General features: G+C 40.4%; 2 protein-coding genes across 12 annotated transcripts; both read right to left on the bottom strand.

The window, feature by feature from the left end:
- Positions 1-1952: 1952 nt before the first annotated feature.
- On the bottom strand, positions 1953-10712 carry u2af2a (U2 small nuclear RNA auxiliary factor 2a). 8 transcript variants are annotated; one of them, XM_020093030.2, is made up of 13 exons: positions 10430-10712; positions 10097-10295; positions 9242-9383; positions 6957-6992; positions 6524-6627; positions 6191-6342; positions 5936-6052; positions 5685-5841; positions 5495-5574; positions 5242-5364; positions 4885-4971; positions 4147-4395; positions 1953-4025 (listed from the first exon to the last, which is right to left on the bottom strand). In XM_020093030.2, the coding sequence occupies exons 2-13, from the start codon at positions 10143-10145 to the stop codon at positions 3891-3893; spliced, it is 1431 nt and encodes a 476-aa protein (XP_019948589.1). In that variant the 5' UTR covers positions 10146-10295; positions 10430-10712; the 3' UTR covers positions 1953-3890. The 8 variants fall into 8 exon arrangements, with proteins under 8 accessions (XP_019948589.1, XP_019948590.1, XP_069393371.1 ...); XM_020093031.2 differs by having other exon boundaries at positions 5703-5841; XM_069537270.1 differs by having other exon boundaries at positions 10097-10712.
- Positions 10713-11592: 880 nt separating this feature from the next.
- Positions 11593-15928, bottom strand: ccdc106a (coiled-coil domain containing 106a). Of its 4 annotated transcripts, none has more exons than XM_020093060.2 (8): positions 15798-15928; positions 15224-15347; positions 15027-15125; positions 14717-14938; positions 14559-14621; positions 14152-14433; positions 13874-14041; positions 11593-13779 (listed from the first exon to the last, which is right to left on the bottom strand). In XM_020093060.2, exons 2-8 carry the CDS (start codon positions 15291-15293, stop codon positions 13463-13465), a joined length of 1221 nt encoding a protein of 406 aa, XP_019948619.1. In that variant the 5' UTR covers positions 15294-15347; positions 15798-15928; the 3' UTR covers positions 11593-13462. The 4 variants fall into 4 exon arrangements, with proteins under 4 accessions (XP_019948619.1, XP_019948620.1, XP_069393401.1 ...); XM_020093061.2 differs by having other exon boundaries at positions 14565-14621; XM_069537300.1 differs by having other exon boundaries at positions 14565-14621; positions 15621-15811.
- Positions 15929-16119: the final 191 nt, after the last annotated feature.

Here is a 16119-nt window from a genome sequence, read left to right as displayed (position 1 = left end):
CAAAGGCGTTTGTTTGTTAGCAGGGTTTCACAAAAATTACTTAATGGACTACGGATCTTGGTGCAGTGGGCATCAGGGAGGAACCCATTAAAAGTTTGGTGTTGGTCCAGATCAGAGGGCAGAGCCTGAATTTGTGTCTTTTATTCTTTTGATTTTCTTTAACACACTCAGAGAACACTTCATGGATCTTGATGAAAAATATCAGATATGATCCTTGTATAATATTTGTATGATATTTACGTGTGTTTCACGAGGGGACTGTTGGGCCTTGGCGGAGGCATGTGCTCTACTGAGTGAAATTCTAGTTACGTCTGTATTTGTTTGTTACAGATGTTTTGGCAAATTATTTAGCTTTATGAATAACACAGAATATGTATATACAGCCCGTAGATTTAGGTCTAACAACAGACAGAGATACAGACTGTAGACCATCATTGTTTTAACGGGAATAGAATATATCAGTTAATATTGATAATTATCGAGAGAAGTGTCACATTCTTTTATCAGTTTCAAGATGGATTTTCACTGCTTGATGAGCATAATGTGCAAATATATCAACATATTGGTGTTGATGAAAATTATACTGCGATAATTATTGATGTTTTATTGCCCCATGTGTTGTATTCTGTCAATTAAAAGACTTATATACACTACATAGGTCTCTCACTGTTTCTCTCTGCAGGTGCCTGCTCCCATATGCTCAACGCAAACTGGTCCATGTTCACAGAGTGCCGCATCCAGGCTTCTCCAATATTGCACTCTCCCACTGCTGCAGTGTTGTATCTTTCTGAATGAAGATCAATGGGGAGGCGCTGCCCAGAATGACAATGACGATCACTACAGTCTTACAGCCACCACTAGAGGGAGATGACGCATTTACAGTCCTCACTGCCGCAACAGGCCCAGGGAGGCCTCCTGCTAATAACCTTTAAAAGCTCTCATGTTAAGCAGCCTGGATGCTGTGATGTATGAGAGAGGCAGGGTCACTTTAACGTGATACGGCTTCAGCTGCCTGGGAGAGCTGCTGTTTCATCTGCACCCTCAGGGAACCACAGAGCGTCACATCAGTGGCTCCACTGCTGGGTCTTGTGCAGCGGGGTGCAGTGATGCAGATGGAGATGGGCAGCATAGAGCTGACACAGGACATCATTGCATGTCAGAGATTTGTTGCTTTCTTGTCACGGTTTTACAAAAAGTCCCTGTTGAATAAGTCCCAGGTGGATGCAGCATTTATGGCAGTTATTGCTGCTGAGCAAGACTCTGGACTCAAGGGGACTGAGTGAAATGTGAAGAAGGAGAAAAAGACTCAATAACAAGTAGATTTCTGGAGAGGGGGGGTGGCACAGGAAGCATAGATGTTGCAACTGTGAGAGAAAGACACAAGTCCTAAGCAATTAATAGTTTAGATTAATTAGTCTGCGTGCAGGGCTTTTGTTTATTTGAACTGAAGAGAATAAAGCAAATGAGAAACGACAGGAAAGCTCAATATGCAGGGAAAGGAGATTGGTAAATCCAAAAGAGACTAAAACGTTCATCTGAAAGGTAAAGATGACTGTTCAAAGATGACTCAAGTAGAAGAAATCTAGATAAAGCTTTAGATAACCTGAGATGCTCTTAGAAAAAAGTACAGCTTCTGGTGACATTAATATATGTTGTTACTTGACTTTCCGGGAATAAAGGAGCTAATAAGTTGCCAGGAAAATATTCTGAAGGAGTTGTGGAAAATGTTTTACTAAGCTGCAGTGTTTTCTTTTTTTTCCTACTGTAAAATAGCTCCATCGTTCGGACACTACCATTAAATGCAAGGATTTATATATGATAGCATTAACTGAATGAAACTGACTGGACATGACTCCACTCTGATTAACTGAACGTCATAATTCCACTGGTGGAATGAAACTGTTGCACTCTGGTGGCTGTTCATGAAAAAGGAAGCAAAGAGAAATAAGACGTCATGTAAATTCAGTTTTAATCAACATTTGAAAACAAATTGGACAAATGAAAGACTGTTTCTGCTTTTATAAACTAGATGTGGGTTTAGGTTTTAAATCATTTAAGAAATCACATTTTTTTCAGAGAGAAAAAAAAAAAGAAATTAAATGACACAGTGACACTGAAAAAAGCAGATTTTCAGAAAGTAAGGAGTAACATCTCAAAAGTGTTATCACTGACACAACCTCTCTTCAGCGCTGTCTTAAGCAACCCAAAGTATCAAAGGAAAGCAAGTCTCAAGCCTGTACAGTGTGAACATGTGGTCCTCAGAAAAACAAGGGCAGAAGATGAGGGAGATGAGAGAAAAGCAGATTTTAAATACATGCCGACAGTTTCAAACAATCCGACAACTAGTGAAAATACTCCCATGGCTAACAAAAGCACATCTGAACAGTAAAATGTGAAAAATAGCTTGTTTGAATTTAAGAAGGTGTATAATAGGAATTATGCAGCCTTTCATTAAATGTCAGAAAAAAAGCCATTGCAGTGTTTACGTTCGATCCCTCAATGTGGTTCAAGCTCTCAATTTATGTGGATTTTTAACAAATCATGCTAGAAAGATGGAATAGCTGTGGTGTTGTTTTTTTTTTTTTTCACTCTAACACAACATGAGTCGCGTGTGTTCGTTACATGTTTATTTGGTCTTGTCAAAGAGGTGAAATGTCACACAAACCCCCAAATAAGGTTTCGGTACATTTGAGATGCCATTCTGCAAGAACACAACAACAAATACTGGTGACGTGAGACTAAAGCATGAGTGACATTTATGAACATAGAGACATCATCAGTTACAGGTGCCGAATTTTCTTTCTTTAGAATTGGATGTTTAACATTAAGGCTTTTTGGTAAGGAAGAGATAAATCCACATTATGTACCAATCTGTTCACCTCTCCCAGTCTCTGTTTGTTTCTTCTTGAATTATATCAGACTGAACTGCTGAGACAAAAACAATCTTCCCTGCTAAAAGCTGTGCACAAAAGATGGCCTTGAAAAAGTGACAGAATGTAGTAAAGAAAAGCAAACGTGTGTATTGAAAATGTTTTTTCTGCAGTTCATGAGGAAAGTCTGCTGCCTGAATATGAGGCGATATTACAGCTCAAATCAGAGAAGCTTAACACAGTATCAGAACAATTACAGCTGACATTCAGATAGAGTCCAATTAGACATCAGTTTCTCTAACAATCGTCCTGAGGGGGGCAGTAGTCAGATGAGCATAAAGGAACATGAGGAAATGTCCAAACATAAAAAAAAATCCAGTAATGAACAAGTATCCCCTTGGCGTTCAAATGATGGCAAAACTGAGGTTGATGTTACAGCTACTGTATATCTACATTATATGGTCAAACGAAAACACCCTCATCTTCCTCTCCATCTCCCTCACCTCTACCTCTCACAAACAAATCTCCTTCCAATCAAAACAGTCCAATTAGTTCTCTACTGCGACTCCCTCCTAATGTACTTAAAACAGGCTACCTCCATTTAAATACAAACCTTTAGGTGTGGTACCCCCCTCCCACCCCAAACGACACCCCTGTTTCACAAAGTATAAAAATTGTTGACCCCGCCCTGGACCCATTATTACACACATTTCTCAAAATTCTTTGATGCCCCCACCCACCCAGCTACCCCCCCCTCACACACCCAGACCCCTGTTCACTTTTGGACTTAAACCCTCCCTGCTCTTCTTCTGTTCCAATTTTCAAATAACTGTTTAACTGCTGGACATTTCACATAGATCTCAAATGATAAACTGGATTATCACCAAAACCATTTGTCAAATGCCTAATTTTCTCAAATCTACTTGAAATGTAGCTCTACCAAATCACTCAAGGGGCTGATTTGGAAATAGGCAGTACATACCCCCCCACCCCCCCCCCCTTTTTTACTTCATGCTTCCTCTACCAGAAGTCTCGGCGGTGATAAGCGTCTGGATCGCAGTATTTGGTCACCACCACCCTGTTGGCAAACTTCCGTCCTGTCAACCCCTGCATGGCCTTCTGGGAGTCAAAGACTGATGTGAATTCCACAAAGATCTACAGAGAAGTTTAAAAAAAAAAAAAAAAAGCAGAGAGAGAGACAACAGATTCCGTTAATGACTTGACGCATTAGATCATTACTTATCATATAGTTTACATTGAGACAAATCTAATTTACCTTTCCAGTCCCAGGCACATCCAGGCCGTCCACAGGTCGAGGAATCTCGATGCTCTTGACTTGGCCATACTTGCTGCACTCGTCCCTGACGTCCTCCACGATCTCCTCATATTCCTCATCATCAATCAGCTCTTCGGGGGCAACCATGTTCATCAGACACAGCACCTCAGTGGGCAGGCCGCCCATCTGAGTAACAGAGCTGTTTAGACCCGGCACCTGCAGCGTCACGGGGGTCTGGTTCATACTTGTCTGAAAGGACAGATTGAAGTTTTATGTTAAGCAGAAGGACATCCACAGTGTCATTCAGTGTAGACCTCATTTAGACAAAACAGGACAGTTAGGATTTTTCCCTTCTACTCCCACTGTTAAGAAAACATTTTAAGTTGTGGCTTACAAGTTACCCAAAACATTTTCTCACTCACTTAAATGTCTGCCAGATTGATGGGTTTTAAGTTGAGTTAATTTTAGTGCAGTGCTGTGAATACTACTCCTGCCATAAAACGACACAACACTGGCACAGATTGTTTGTGTTTTTCAAATATTTTCTTGCACATGATATAATATAAACTTTTGTTCAGAGGAAAAATTCAGATGTGCTGCTGCTGAGTCTGTTTAAAGAGTAGCAGACACATTTCTGCGGCAGATCTGATCAGGAATCCGATCTTATCCATTTCAGAAAGTCTAGAGGAGAATCCTCCCACCAGGCTGCTGTCATCTGTAAAGCTCCTGGAGACTCACCAGAGTGGCGTTCTTGGATCCCACACTTGCTCTTTGCACCAGGAGCTTCTTGTCTCCCAGCTGCATGCCATTCAGCCCAGCAATAGCCTGTAATGATAATGCAAATTCAAATGATAAAACTGGGTAAGATTACATAACAGCGATGTTCTTTTAACAGTTATTTATAGAATTATCAAGTTGATGCTTTCCATCAATGTTTGTCCAGATTGATAATATGAACTGAGGAATTTTATAAAAAAGTATGACTTTGAAATCTAAATCAAAAGGTCCGAGCTGGTGTTCAGACATTAAAAATAGGGAATAATGAACATTTAAAAAAATATCCTGTAAATAGGGTTTTTCTTTTTCAATGCTAACCTGGTCATTAAGGTTGACATCAACATATTCACAGAAAGCATATCCTTTAGATAAGCCTGTGGCACTGTCCTTCACCAGGTTGAAAGCCTTCAGAGGACCAAATGACGTCAACAGCTCCTTCACCTATGACACAAAAGAACAAAGAGTATAATTAATAGTTTAAAGGGTAGTTAAGACTGTTTAAGAAAGGAATTTTAGCAGTTATACAAGTTGTATTCCAGTTTCTTGTTGTTCAATGCAGTAAAATACTGACCTGGTCATCATTCAGGTAGTTGGGCAAGCCACCAATGAAGAGCTTGTGAGCAGAGTCAGGCACCACTGTGGACACCACACCTACATGAGACACAATGACACAGAAAAGATTAACAGCGATGCACAAAGAGCTGCTGTATAGAAAATTTGGTGACTTATGAATTATGCCACAAGAACTGAGGGTTAAAAACCATTAATTGTCTGTGTACCAGGCACATAGACACTGGGATTCTCGCTCATGCCCGGCAGAGGTTGGTAATCATGGGGACGGCGAATTTTGAGGCTCTGGCCTTGAAAGATGATTCCATCAAAGGCCATGGCCTGTGTTGTTTCATCCACTGAACGAAACTACACAGGAATAAAATATGTGAATATATTGTCAAGTTTTCTTCAAAAACGCCCATGGTGAACAAATTGCATGTTTATGAAGGTCTCATCTAACCTCAAGGAAGGCAAAATTCTTATCCTGGTTGATCTGTACTGCAAGGACAGGGTTTCCAGGGGCCTGAGTTAGACCACCCAAACGCATCTGGGCATTGAAGAAGTCCATCATGGATTCCTATATGAAAGAGAGAGTGGTGAATTATTTCAATTGACGATGAAGCTATTAAAATCACAAATATGAAACAGACACATAGGTCACTTCGAATGATTTTTAACCTTCGATTCCAAAGTTAAATAATATCCTGTTCCTCACCTCTGTGATACCAAAGGGGATGTTGCCCACATACAGCCGGCGGGCCTGCCGGGTCATCTGGCTGCCCACTACAGGTACTGGGGTGGGAGTAACAGCCAGGCCATCTGGAGTCATGGTTGGCAGGAGGGCTGTGGCAGGGATCTGGCCTGCAGCTGAGGAGCAAAGACAAAAACAGGAGACAATCTATTTATCTGTTTATATTGGACTCTAAACAAACAGTGACTTGATATACTGCAGCGAAAAGAAATTTGCACCAAATACTGTAGTACAGCATAACACATTTTCAACTCTGAAAACACAAGTATGAATCAAATAAGCAACATAGGATGCTACCTTGCATGGCTTTGTACTGCATGGGAGTGATGTGTTCAAAACCAGGTGGAGGAACATCCCAGTACTTCTTCACCTTCTTCTTCTTCTCACGGTGTGGAGAACGGCTGTTGGAGTAGGAGCAGGCAGGTGAAATTAAAGCATAAGGAACAGAACACAGACACTTATCTCTCATTTGGTCAGCAGTAAATTACCAGATCTGATGACAGGTCAAGTCCTCAAAAATATATACTACAAAATATAGTGACTTTTGGGTGGACTTGCATCAGTCACAGTTTTGTAAAACTGATGGTAAAGGGAAAAGAAGGGAAAGAAAACCCAGTCCAGGCACATATCTACACAATGAGTCAACAGTATTTAGATTCAGAGGCAGATCATTAATTTGCAGTTGTTGCAATGATGCACAAACCAGCTTTGTGTTAGGTTTCTGTATTACCTTCCAGCATTGTCCTGGGGGTAGCTGGTTGGTGAGCTGAAATGACATTGGAAGGGTTTCACATTTCTCTCAAATCAATCATGACATTTACCAACATTTCTACTACAAAAATAGAACCTATTTTTCTATGACTATTTCTAATAAAAGCTATCAGGGGCCTGTGTGATCCTCAATTTTCTGAAAGCTCCTTTAGAGTTCAGATGACAAACAAGCACACTGACATCAGTCTGATAGAGACTCAACAATCTGCATTGGTTATATGTGGCAATACAGCCGATCTACTCAATTAAATTCTAGGTTATTCTTGTCTTGACATCTATGTGCACGTACTCATAGAGCAGCAGTGCCCTGGTAGGCCTTCATATTTTGTGAGATAAAGAGCTAACACAGCATGGAGGGAGCTAACAACAAACAGTCAGCAGTTTGGAGTTATGTCTCGCTTGCTATGCCAACAACTTCTACAGCTAAAAATGATCCGAGTCTTTTCCACACAGCACTGTATACAACTCATTAATTAAACACTGGCAGTGGATATACTGGTATCAGGACTGAGAAGGTTTTTTTTATCACATACATTCATTCAGTGAGAGTGACTGCCAACATGTAACACCACAAATGATATCCTCAAAAACACAGCAGCTGCTAAGAGGAGGGGTCAGATTTCACATCCTCTGACCAGGGGCTCACATTGGGTGGACCGGAGGAACTTGTTTTAAATTTGTGCCGACAGACAAGGAGCAACAGCCATTCACAATCAACAAGAGGTAGAGAGTAGGCAAACTTCATGAATGTGTTAGGGCTGGGCCATGTGATTTCAAATCAGTATCACGATTATTTCAAACTTTTACCTTGATTGCAATTAATTAAAGATTTTAACTTGCAGCAAGGTGATTCGGAACGTACACCGTACACTGACATTTCCTATCAACCACATTAACCGACATTAGCAAAATAAGGTCGGTTAGAGGCTTTAAATGCCTGTTTAAAAAATGTTCTTTTAATTGCCCAGCCCTGGCATGTGTTAAAAATTAATATTGAAGCAGCCATTACAAAGTGGCAATATAATATAGATTTCACCATCAATAACTTGCATCCAGCACGTCTAAATCGTAGCCAGAAAAATACACAGGTGTTAAGCGTCCAAAGGCAAGCACGTTTTCCCTGACAACAGACAGGTTTGTCAGGGAGGTAGCAAGTTGGCATTGGGGCTGGCATTGTTTTGTATTACCCACAGCAAACATTTCTTTAGATATTCATCAAAAATGTAGGTCATGCTCATCATAAGAAGACACACCATTCAGTTTCACATTTGATGTTATTCAAAAAAGGAATGACTGTGCAAAGAATTCAACCCATGTTACTTGAAGGAGTTACATTCTGATCACCAAGTGATAGTGAGACCAATGGATCGAATATTCTCAATAGAACCATTGGTAACTTAGTCTGGATGTTCTGTATTCGATTACCAAGGATATAAAAGAGGATGCAGCAGCTGTCAATTTGTGTATTTTGTGTATTCCCACACACTTGAGGCAAAACTGGAATAATCTCTAAGCAGGAATGAATCTAAGCAGATGAGACAAAGGGCTCAGAGGTAGAGAAAATAAAAATATTATTATAATAGACTGCATAAAAGTCCATTTGTGAGTGACACAATATCAAAGGGATAAAATAAACATAAGATAAAGAGCAGTCAGTTTTCAGTGTTTTAACTCCAGGAGTCCAGCAAACTCATCTAATGTCAATTCAAATATATACCAGTGATCAATAGAAACACTGTAAGTGTCGACTTAAGCACAGATATTCAATTCGTATTTTTTCACAGCTCTCAAGCTTTCTGTTGTCCAGAATGTAAAGTTCAGGGCTTGAGTTTGTCCATTTTGGATCAGTGTGCATTTGCTGAGTTTAGAATTTGCAGCCATGTACAGAACAGTAGGAGAATGGTGAGATGCCAAGACCAAATGAGGTGTAAAAAACATGCTGGCGTGGCAAAGAGTGTGTAGTGAGTGTCAGAGTGATGACAACAGTTTTTAAGTGCATGCAGCTCTGTGACCAATGTTTGCTCTTGGAGTGAAACTGCATTGGAATAAAAAATTTTTTATTAGAAATTAACCCTTTTAAATTAACATGATCAAAATCATTCTTAACAGTGTTAAGGGTGTGCAGGGCCAATACACTTTTCCCCCAGTGGTAGTGACGTACACTGCAAGGCCAGTGAAGAGGGATGCATGATGCTGTGACACATGAGATTTCTGGTTCAGGTGCAGTTGTATGGACATACTAACCTGCGTCTGTGCCTGCGCTCCTTACTGTCCCCACGACGGTCCCTGCTGCGTCTGTCCCTGTCTCTGCTCCTCCTTTTCCTCTCTCTGCTGCGGCTGCGGGAGGAGGACCGGCGGTGGTGGCGGTTCTCTTTGTCCCTTTCAGCTGCAAATAAAGTGTTTATTGACATTACAAAAAAAAGGTAAAAACATGGTATTTAAACACGTGGGTGGCTGCTCAAACAATATGGAAAAAATACTCTGCATACATCTGTATAGCTTTCACCTAAACGACTCTGTGTGGAATTAATATTATATATTAAAAGCATAAATATATCAAAGATTCTCTCATGATGTTATAAAGGCGTGAAAATAGTAGCAATTATGTAACAAGACCAGAAACATGTAGAGCTTTTGTTTGAAAATGTCTCAGTTTGTCCAGCTGAACATGGAAGTGTTAAATTCAGCTTGTAAAGGGTGGTCGCTGTGGTCGGCGTCTTAAGCAGCTGGGTCTATTTAAACTGGGGACATTAACCGGCAAAGAACACTGGAAATGTTAAATGGGTGCAACAGCTGCACATAATACACGCTGGCTGTTCCAACCATTGTGTGAGCACAACCATGATATAGACTGTCCCTGCTTCATTAAACATGGTCAATTAGCGTTTAAACACCACAGCAGTGTAGCTAGTGAGGATATTTAGTAGCTGCCTCTTATACAAATACGTCGCATACCGGACGGTGCTAAACCGTCGGCTAACGTACTTGCACTGTTCCAGCAAATAGACCTGTCCATGTCCGACTAAAACGGTAGCGGTGACTCCAAGTGAAAGAAACACGAAGCGTTTTAAATTACTGGTGTGTAACTGCTTGATTTACCTTGTTTGTTCTCGGAGAGCTGCCTCTCGAATTCGTCGAAGTCCGACATCTCTGTGATCTGGAGGCTGCTGCGCTCCCGGTGACTGCGTTGTTCAGTTGGCGGTGGCTAGCTTAAGCTAGCAGCAAAGTGGGCAACACTTTCAAAAACAAGCGCCTCGCCGATGCAGCTGCAGTAAGTTAGCTCCAACCAGCGGTCCGCCTTACAAATGAATTAACAAAAAGTGTTAAAGGGTGCACACATTAGCGGCGTGGTGCGTAATCACAACGCAACAGACAGAATCATTGAAAAGGGGAAACGTGTGCGCATGGGTTAGCCTGCTAACGTTAGCTTACTAGCTTGTAGCAAAGTCCAGAAGAACGGGCCTGCTGGTGTGGAGCCTCGTTAGCCAGCTATCGAGCACGAAACCCGAATGAATGAGAGTCGTTACCGAGCCAAACGCAAATCCCGGGGGATCACTGGCCCGCGAGGCGCAGTCGTTTGGCTTTACGAGTAAAATGTATTCGCTATTAAAAGGTTCGAGCCCGACGAAAACAATAAAGATTTCGGTATGCCCGCTTTTTTGCCCCGTCTTCCAGGTTCCCCGTGACACCGGAAGTTGATGAACGACAAGTTTCCGGTGAGTGAAGAGAAAGAGTCACAGAGGCAGGTCACACAGGAGGACACTTTATATTTGCTCTATACTGCTGAATATATGTTTGTCCAAGTATATCATCAGTTTGTAACTTCTAATGATTAAAAAACACCTGAACTAAAACAATCACATTTACTAAAGTAAATAACATCTCAATTTAATAGACACTACATTGCCCTTGTAATATTTGCACTACCACTAACAGTATTTTATTACTTTAGTTTTATTTTACTGTATTTATTTATTTTAGTTTTTATATTCTATATTATATTCTGCTATTTTTTGCTTGTGTGGTTCTCTTTCTAAGTATTTTTCAGCATGGTGAGAGGGAGCCTGTGAGAATTTCATTGCCAGTGACTGCTGTATGTAATTGTTGTACATGACAAATAAAGTCTTGAAGTCTTTTACATGCAGTGTTTTTCTCGAGGAACAGAGCAGTGGTCTTTTAGCTGAAAGACCTTTGACACCATAATGTAGTAGTCCAGTTTCTGATGCCGGTGACAGCAGGAGCTCCAATCTTCAATACTACACCACAGGAAGGCCAAATCATATCACAAGAGGCACTTGTATTGGATTATGTTCCACCATGACAAAGATCATATATGCCAGTTTGTCAACATTTAATCTGGAATACTTCAGGTAGTTTCTCCTACAATTATAGTGCTTGAGTTATAATGTTCATGATAATGTGTCTACAAGGTCACAGATACAATCACGACATCACAACATCCAACATAGGATGTACCATGGTAACAGTGCAAAAAATAAATCACCCTTTTAACCTGATCATAGCAGGAGACAGATCTTGGCACAATGAGATAATGCACTGAGGTATAGAACAGAATTTAAAAAATCAACATTATATGTAGGGAATCAAATGTTTTAATCACCTTTCTGTCTTTGCAGTACAGTCTATGAATCATACACATTTTCCTTCAGTGAGTAATGTTGGATCTTACAGATGAATAAATATACATGTTTTGTAAGAAATCAACTGTGTTCATGACATTGTTCATTATACATTTGGTGAATAACTGCCATTATGTGAGATACACATTTCACTCCATAAACATAAATATGAGACAGAAAAATTATACAGATTCATGTTTTCTAAAAACACTGCACCTAGGTATGGTTTTGCAAGGTCTGCTTAGCAGTTGCACTGCACCTTACACACATGAATAGGAGAACCCATCAATATTTAGTTTCATGAAAAAGCTCAATTAAATAATGACACTTGAAGCTGTAAGTCAGCATATTCCACAGTACCCTGTTTTGATGTAAGAGCTCATATCATTTCACTGTACTGGCATGGACACCACACATTATCATACAATATGCTGCTTTGAAATTGATGAATTTTGACGAGAACTCTATAAACTACAGCTTCGTCAAAGAGCTCTTATCCCATGCATCTGCAGAGACACACTGGGAAGCAATAACACATCATCTGTGTGCACAAAGCTAGCAGTGTTTAGTGATGCTGTAAGTCACACTGTAATAAAGTTTGTATGATTAATGTCCACATTTGTTTTACAAAGAAGCAAAAGTTACACAATGTTACAAATAGTAATTTTAGTAATAATTAGTGTAAATGCTCTGTACCATATTTTACAAAAGGTATCACTGTCACAAAAGCATCTTAAGAGCCTCATTATCAGAAGTATAAGAAGTTATCTTTTGTGTATTTTTAGTGCAGATAATTACAAAAAGGATTGATATGAGTAATGCTGCAGTACTATTTTTAAAACTGGGACCAACAGACTGCCTTATTATTATGAGGCAAACATACAATATCACAAACATTTCTGTCTGTTTTTTATTAAAAAAACAAAACATGTTGCTCATGTTACTATAATGCATTATAACCAAATAATATGTTTAAACTAGTGTTTACTATAATCACTTAATGATCTCCTCCTATCTATCTGTCTCAATGAGTTCTTCCTTCCTTTAAGTCTGTAGAAGAAGAAAGGAAAATGACAAATATCAGAAGAAATGTCTTAAGGCAAGTGTAAATGATTGATATTATGGCAATGCCAAAAACAACAGACCCATTTAGCAATATAAATATAAAAAGAAATCACTGATAATTCCTAAAGCATGGCAAAATCTAAGGAGGGAAGCATCACGTTAACACACAAAGATTGTGATTGCCATATTTTAAGGTCAAATTGCACACAAATAAACTGATAAAAATTCCCATGATTATAAATCATTAACGGAGCCAACAACTGAAATGGTCTAGAAAGTTGGTTTATGGCTTCAAACTGATTTGGAGTGTCTCTGAACTTAAACTCCAAAACATGTATGAGCTACATTGGCTACACTCGTTTAAAAGCAATCTCCTCGATAAACCTAATAGCAGACACATTCTCGTTCACAAATTCTGAATGAGTCGGAAATGCCATTTCGCTCTTTGAGAGATAAAAGCCATGTAGTTTCCCTTTTCAGCTGCAACAGACACTTCCACATGCTCAATATCAATTTGCTCCAATGCTCTGTATTGATAATGAAAGTGACATGAGAACTTTAATTGTCTGACAAGCAAAGATCTCAGCTGAAGCCTAAATGGTCACATCCAGGATGCTGAGTTAGTAAAATGCTTCATCCCTCTGGACATCTCTGTGCCTGCGAGGTGAGCTGGTCTGCTGCAGCAGAACCAAACGGCCTCTCCTCTCCTCTCAACCACCAGCTCCAAAGTTTTGTGGTTTTTCCCATTCCTTTTTCTATCTCAGTGTCTGAACCTGTAGGAGATGGGCAAGAGCAGGTTATTCTTCTTCAAGGCCTGCACTCTGCTGAGTGTCTCCTCATCCAGGGCAGTATAGCAGCGCCGGGCGTAATCCAGCAGCTTCTCCTTGGACGGGTCAAACTCGCCCACCTCTGCCACCTTCTCTGGGGCCACTAATAAGAGCTCAGCTATGGGTGTAGTAGAAGCCACCGTGTTGCGGTCCACACCATGGATTTGGAAGGCTTTGGACATATTTTTCAGACGCTGGTATGTAAGCAGGATTTTCTTGTAGCGAAACAGCACTCCTGCAGCATCTTTCACTGAAGAATGAGAGAGAGCAGAGACTTAGCGACAGGGCCTCATAACAGATCATGATTAAATTATAATATTTAAATATCTAATTATGTCACTTACCTCTCTGTCGCTCTCTAGGAGCTCGGAAGACTCGCCTTCTCTTTAACTGGTGTCTGTTGCTGTTAAGGCTATCTGGCATTACATCTTCCCCTGATATCATTTCTTCCTCCTCAAGGTACCCTTCTTGGTCCAAGTACTCCTCAGATTCCCCCAGAAGTGAAAGCGAATCTAGAAAGAAAAAACATATCAAATCATCACCTTCACAAAACCATGTACCATGTAAAAAACATTGATTTCATTATAGATTAATGAGGGTAATGCTAAGCTTTATTCCATACCTGGACCTACGTTGCCATGTCCGCTCATTTCATTCATGGATGACCTCGTCCCACTGTTGCTGTTGCCACTGCTGCCACCGGCTGTCGTACTGGTAGTGCTGTGGCTATGGCTTTGCAAGAGGGCCTGTGATTGTGTAGAGCTGAACAAAGCATTCATAGAGGCAAGCTGATTGGTTAGTGGATTGGAGACGTGGTTTTTGGAAGGCACCATAGTTGGAGCACCAGGCCTTCGTTGGATGAACTGACGTGAGGGGAAATGCTCTGCAGCCGACTTCTGTTGCTCTGTAAGGAGAATGTGGCTGTAATAATAGAGAATCTGCTATTTAAGCTCAGATGTGCGGACATTATCAACCATATCTTACAATGATTGGAAAGGTTAATTTAACAGAAATCACACAAATATTTGCCTTTACCAGCAGGACGATCCTCCTCTCGTCTTACCCTCCAGTTGAATCGCCTGGATTCATAACCTAAAGAGAGACAAACAAAAAAAGTTCTGTTTCGAATCAGCATCTTAAAAGCTTGTTGGACAGGTTGTCGTCTCACACCTGTCCCCTGTCCTCACCGTTACTGTACTGGCTCTGGCTGTGTTCCTGTCCCTGGCTCTTTGTGGAAAAGATGAAGCGGTCCAGCTGGCACCGGAGAAAGTCTCTCTCCTCTTCCAGGTCCTCAATTCTTTTCTGAAGCCAAGAGTTTTTCTCCAGAGAAATCTGCAGCTGGGTGCGCAGGTTGGTGATAACCATGTATGAGTTGTTGACTGGAGACGGACCAGCAGATGGGGGCGAATCTGCAGTGGACAAATCAGAGAGTTTGAGAAACTTTACTGTGAACAATGAAATTACTTTAATTTTTAAAGGATTGCTTCTGTCATTCACCATCAAAATTCTGATCATTCTGGCTGAAAAATCCTTGCTGCTCAAAGTTGCTCTCCTCATAGGGGATGGCAATTTCATAAGCATCCTCATTTTTTGGAGCTGGGAAAGGAAAACATGCACAGTAAGATATCAAGGCTGACATAAAGACATAAAAACAATAATAATGGATGATTTACTTTGAGCTTCTATAGTCTTACTCTGCAGGTGGAGTGAGCCTGCGTGGCTCTTGGATGTGGAAGCAGCATCAGTCCTGTTTCCGTTCTCCATCTCAGACCCCAGACGAATAGATTGGTGTCAGGGTTCAGCAGAAATGTCATCAGACTGTGAATATGACATAAACAGGGACATTTCACACTCGTGCACAGCGGAGACTGAGCTTCACACACAAACTACACTTATGTTCGTATTGATTGTATGGGAGGATGAAGCTAGTCGCTGAGCTTTCATAACGTCGCACTGTTGAAGAACCAGACAGCCAGAAAAAACAAAGCGAGCATCATGATCTGCTTCCCAGGTTATGTTCGTATAAACAGAAACAGTTAGACAACATGTGCTACTGGTGTATGATTTATAGCGGCCTGGTAATGTGCTCACATGAAAGTGACATTAGCTCCACACTGTGCTAGCCTCGTGTGACGTTAGCAGAGATTTAGCTGCGAATAAAATATCACAACCCTCTTCTTTCTTTCCTCTTCAGTCTTTAATTCCATCATTCACACGTTAGCACGGTGTCTACGTTAAGAAATAAACCCCGCAGAAGTCGGTACGTACCACTTTACGTTTGTAATAACTGAATCGTGCACATGTAATAAGTCGTTATTACTCTGTCATATCCCCATCTGTCGAGCTCAGCTGCTAGCTAACAAGCTAACAATAACAATTATCGCTCTTTTATTTTTTTAACTCCCTCTCTCGCGTCATTTCCGGAAGTCATATAATTAATGATCGTCCCTGGTGAAGGATAATCTAATTAAAAAAAATTAAAAATACTGTTATTATATAATACTGTGTTACTATTTTATATATTTGGTGAACATATTTACTGCTTTAAAATCGCACATATTCTAAATAAGAAAATAAATACTGACGTGTA

Source organism: Paralichthys olivaceus, chromosome 13, assembly GCF_024713975.1.
Source record: "Paralichthys olivaceus isolate ysfri-2021 chromosome 13, ASM2471397v2, whole genome shotgun sequence".
In the NCBI taxonomy this organism is placed as follows: Eukaryota; Metazoa; Chordata; class Actinopteri; order Pleuronectiformes; family Paralichthyidae; genus Paralichthys; species Paralichthys olivaceus.
Note: the sequence above shows the minus strand (reverse complement) of the source record. Positions and strands in the feature narration are given on the sequence as shown.

Excerpts from the sequence above, each read along its gene's own strand:
- ccdc106a (XM_020093060.2), bottom strand. The coding sequence starts at position 15,293 with ATGGAGAACGGAAACAGGACTGATGCTGCTTCCACATCCAAGAGCCAC. Across the intron at positions 14,434-14,558 it reads GGATCGTCCTGCTGGTAAAG|AGCAACAGAAGTCGGCTGCA; the intron begins GCAAATATTTGT and ends TTCTCCTTACAG. Across the intron at positions 13,780-13,873 it reads TCCTAGAGAGCGACAGAGAG|TGAAAGATGCTGCAGGAGTG; the intron begins GTAAGTGACATA and ends CTCATTCTTCAG.
- u2af2a (XM_069537270.1), bottom strand. The coding sequence starts at position 10,145 with ATGTCGGACTTCGACGAATTCGAGAGGCAGCTCTCCGAGAACAAACAA. Across the intron at positions 5,842-5,935 it reads AGAATTTTGCCTTCCTTGAG|TTTCGTTCAGTGGATGAAAC; the intron begins GTTAGATGAGAC and ends ATTCCTGTGTAG. Across the intron at positions 5,575-5,684 it reads TGGTACACAGACAATTAATG|GTGTGGTGTCCACAGTGGTG; the intron begins GTTTTTAACCCT and ends TGTCTCATGTAG.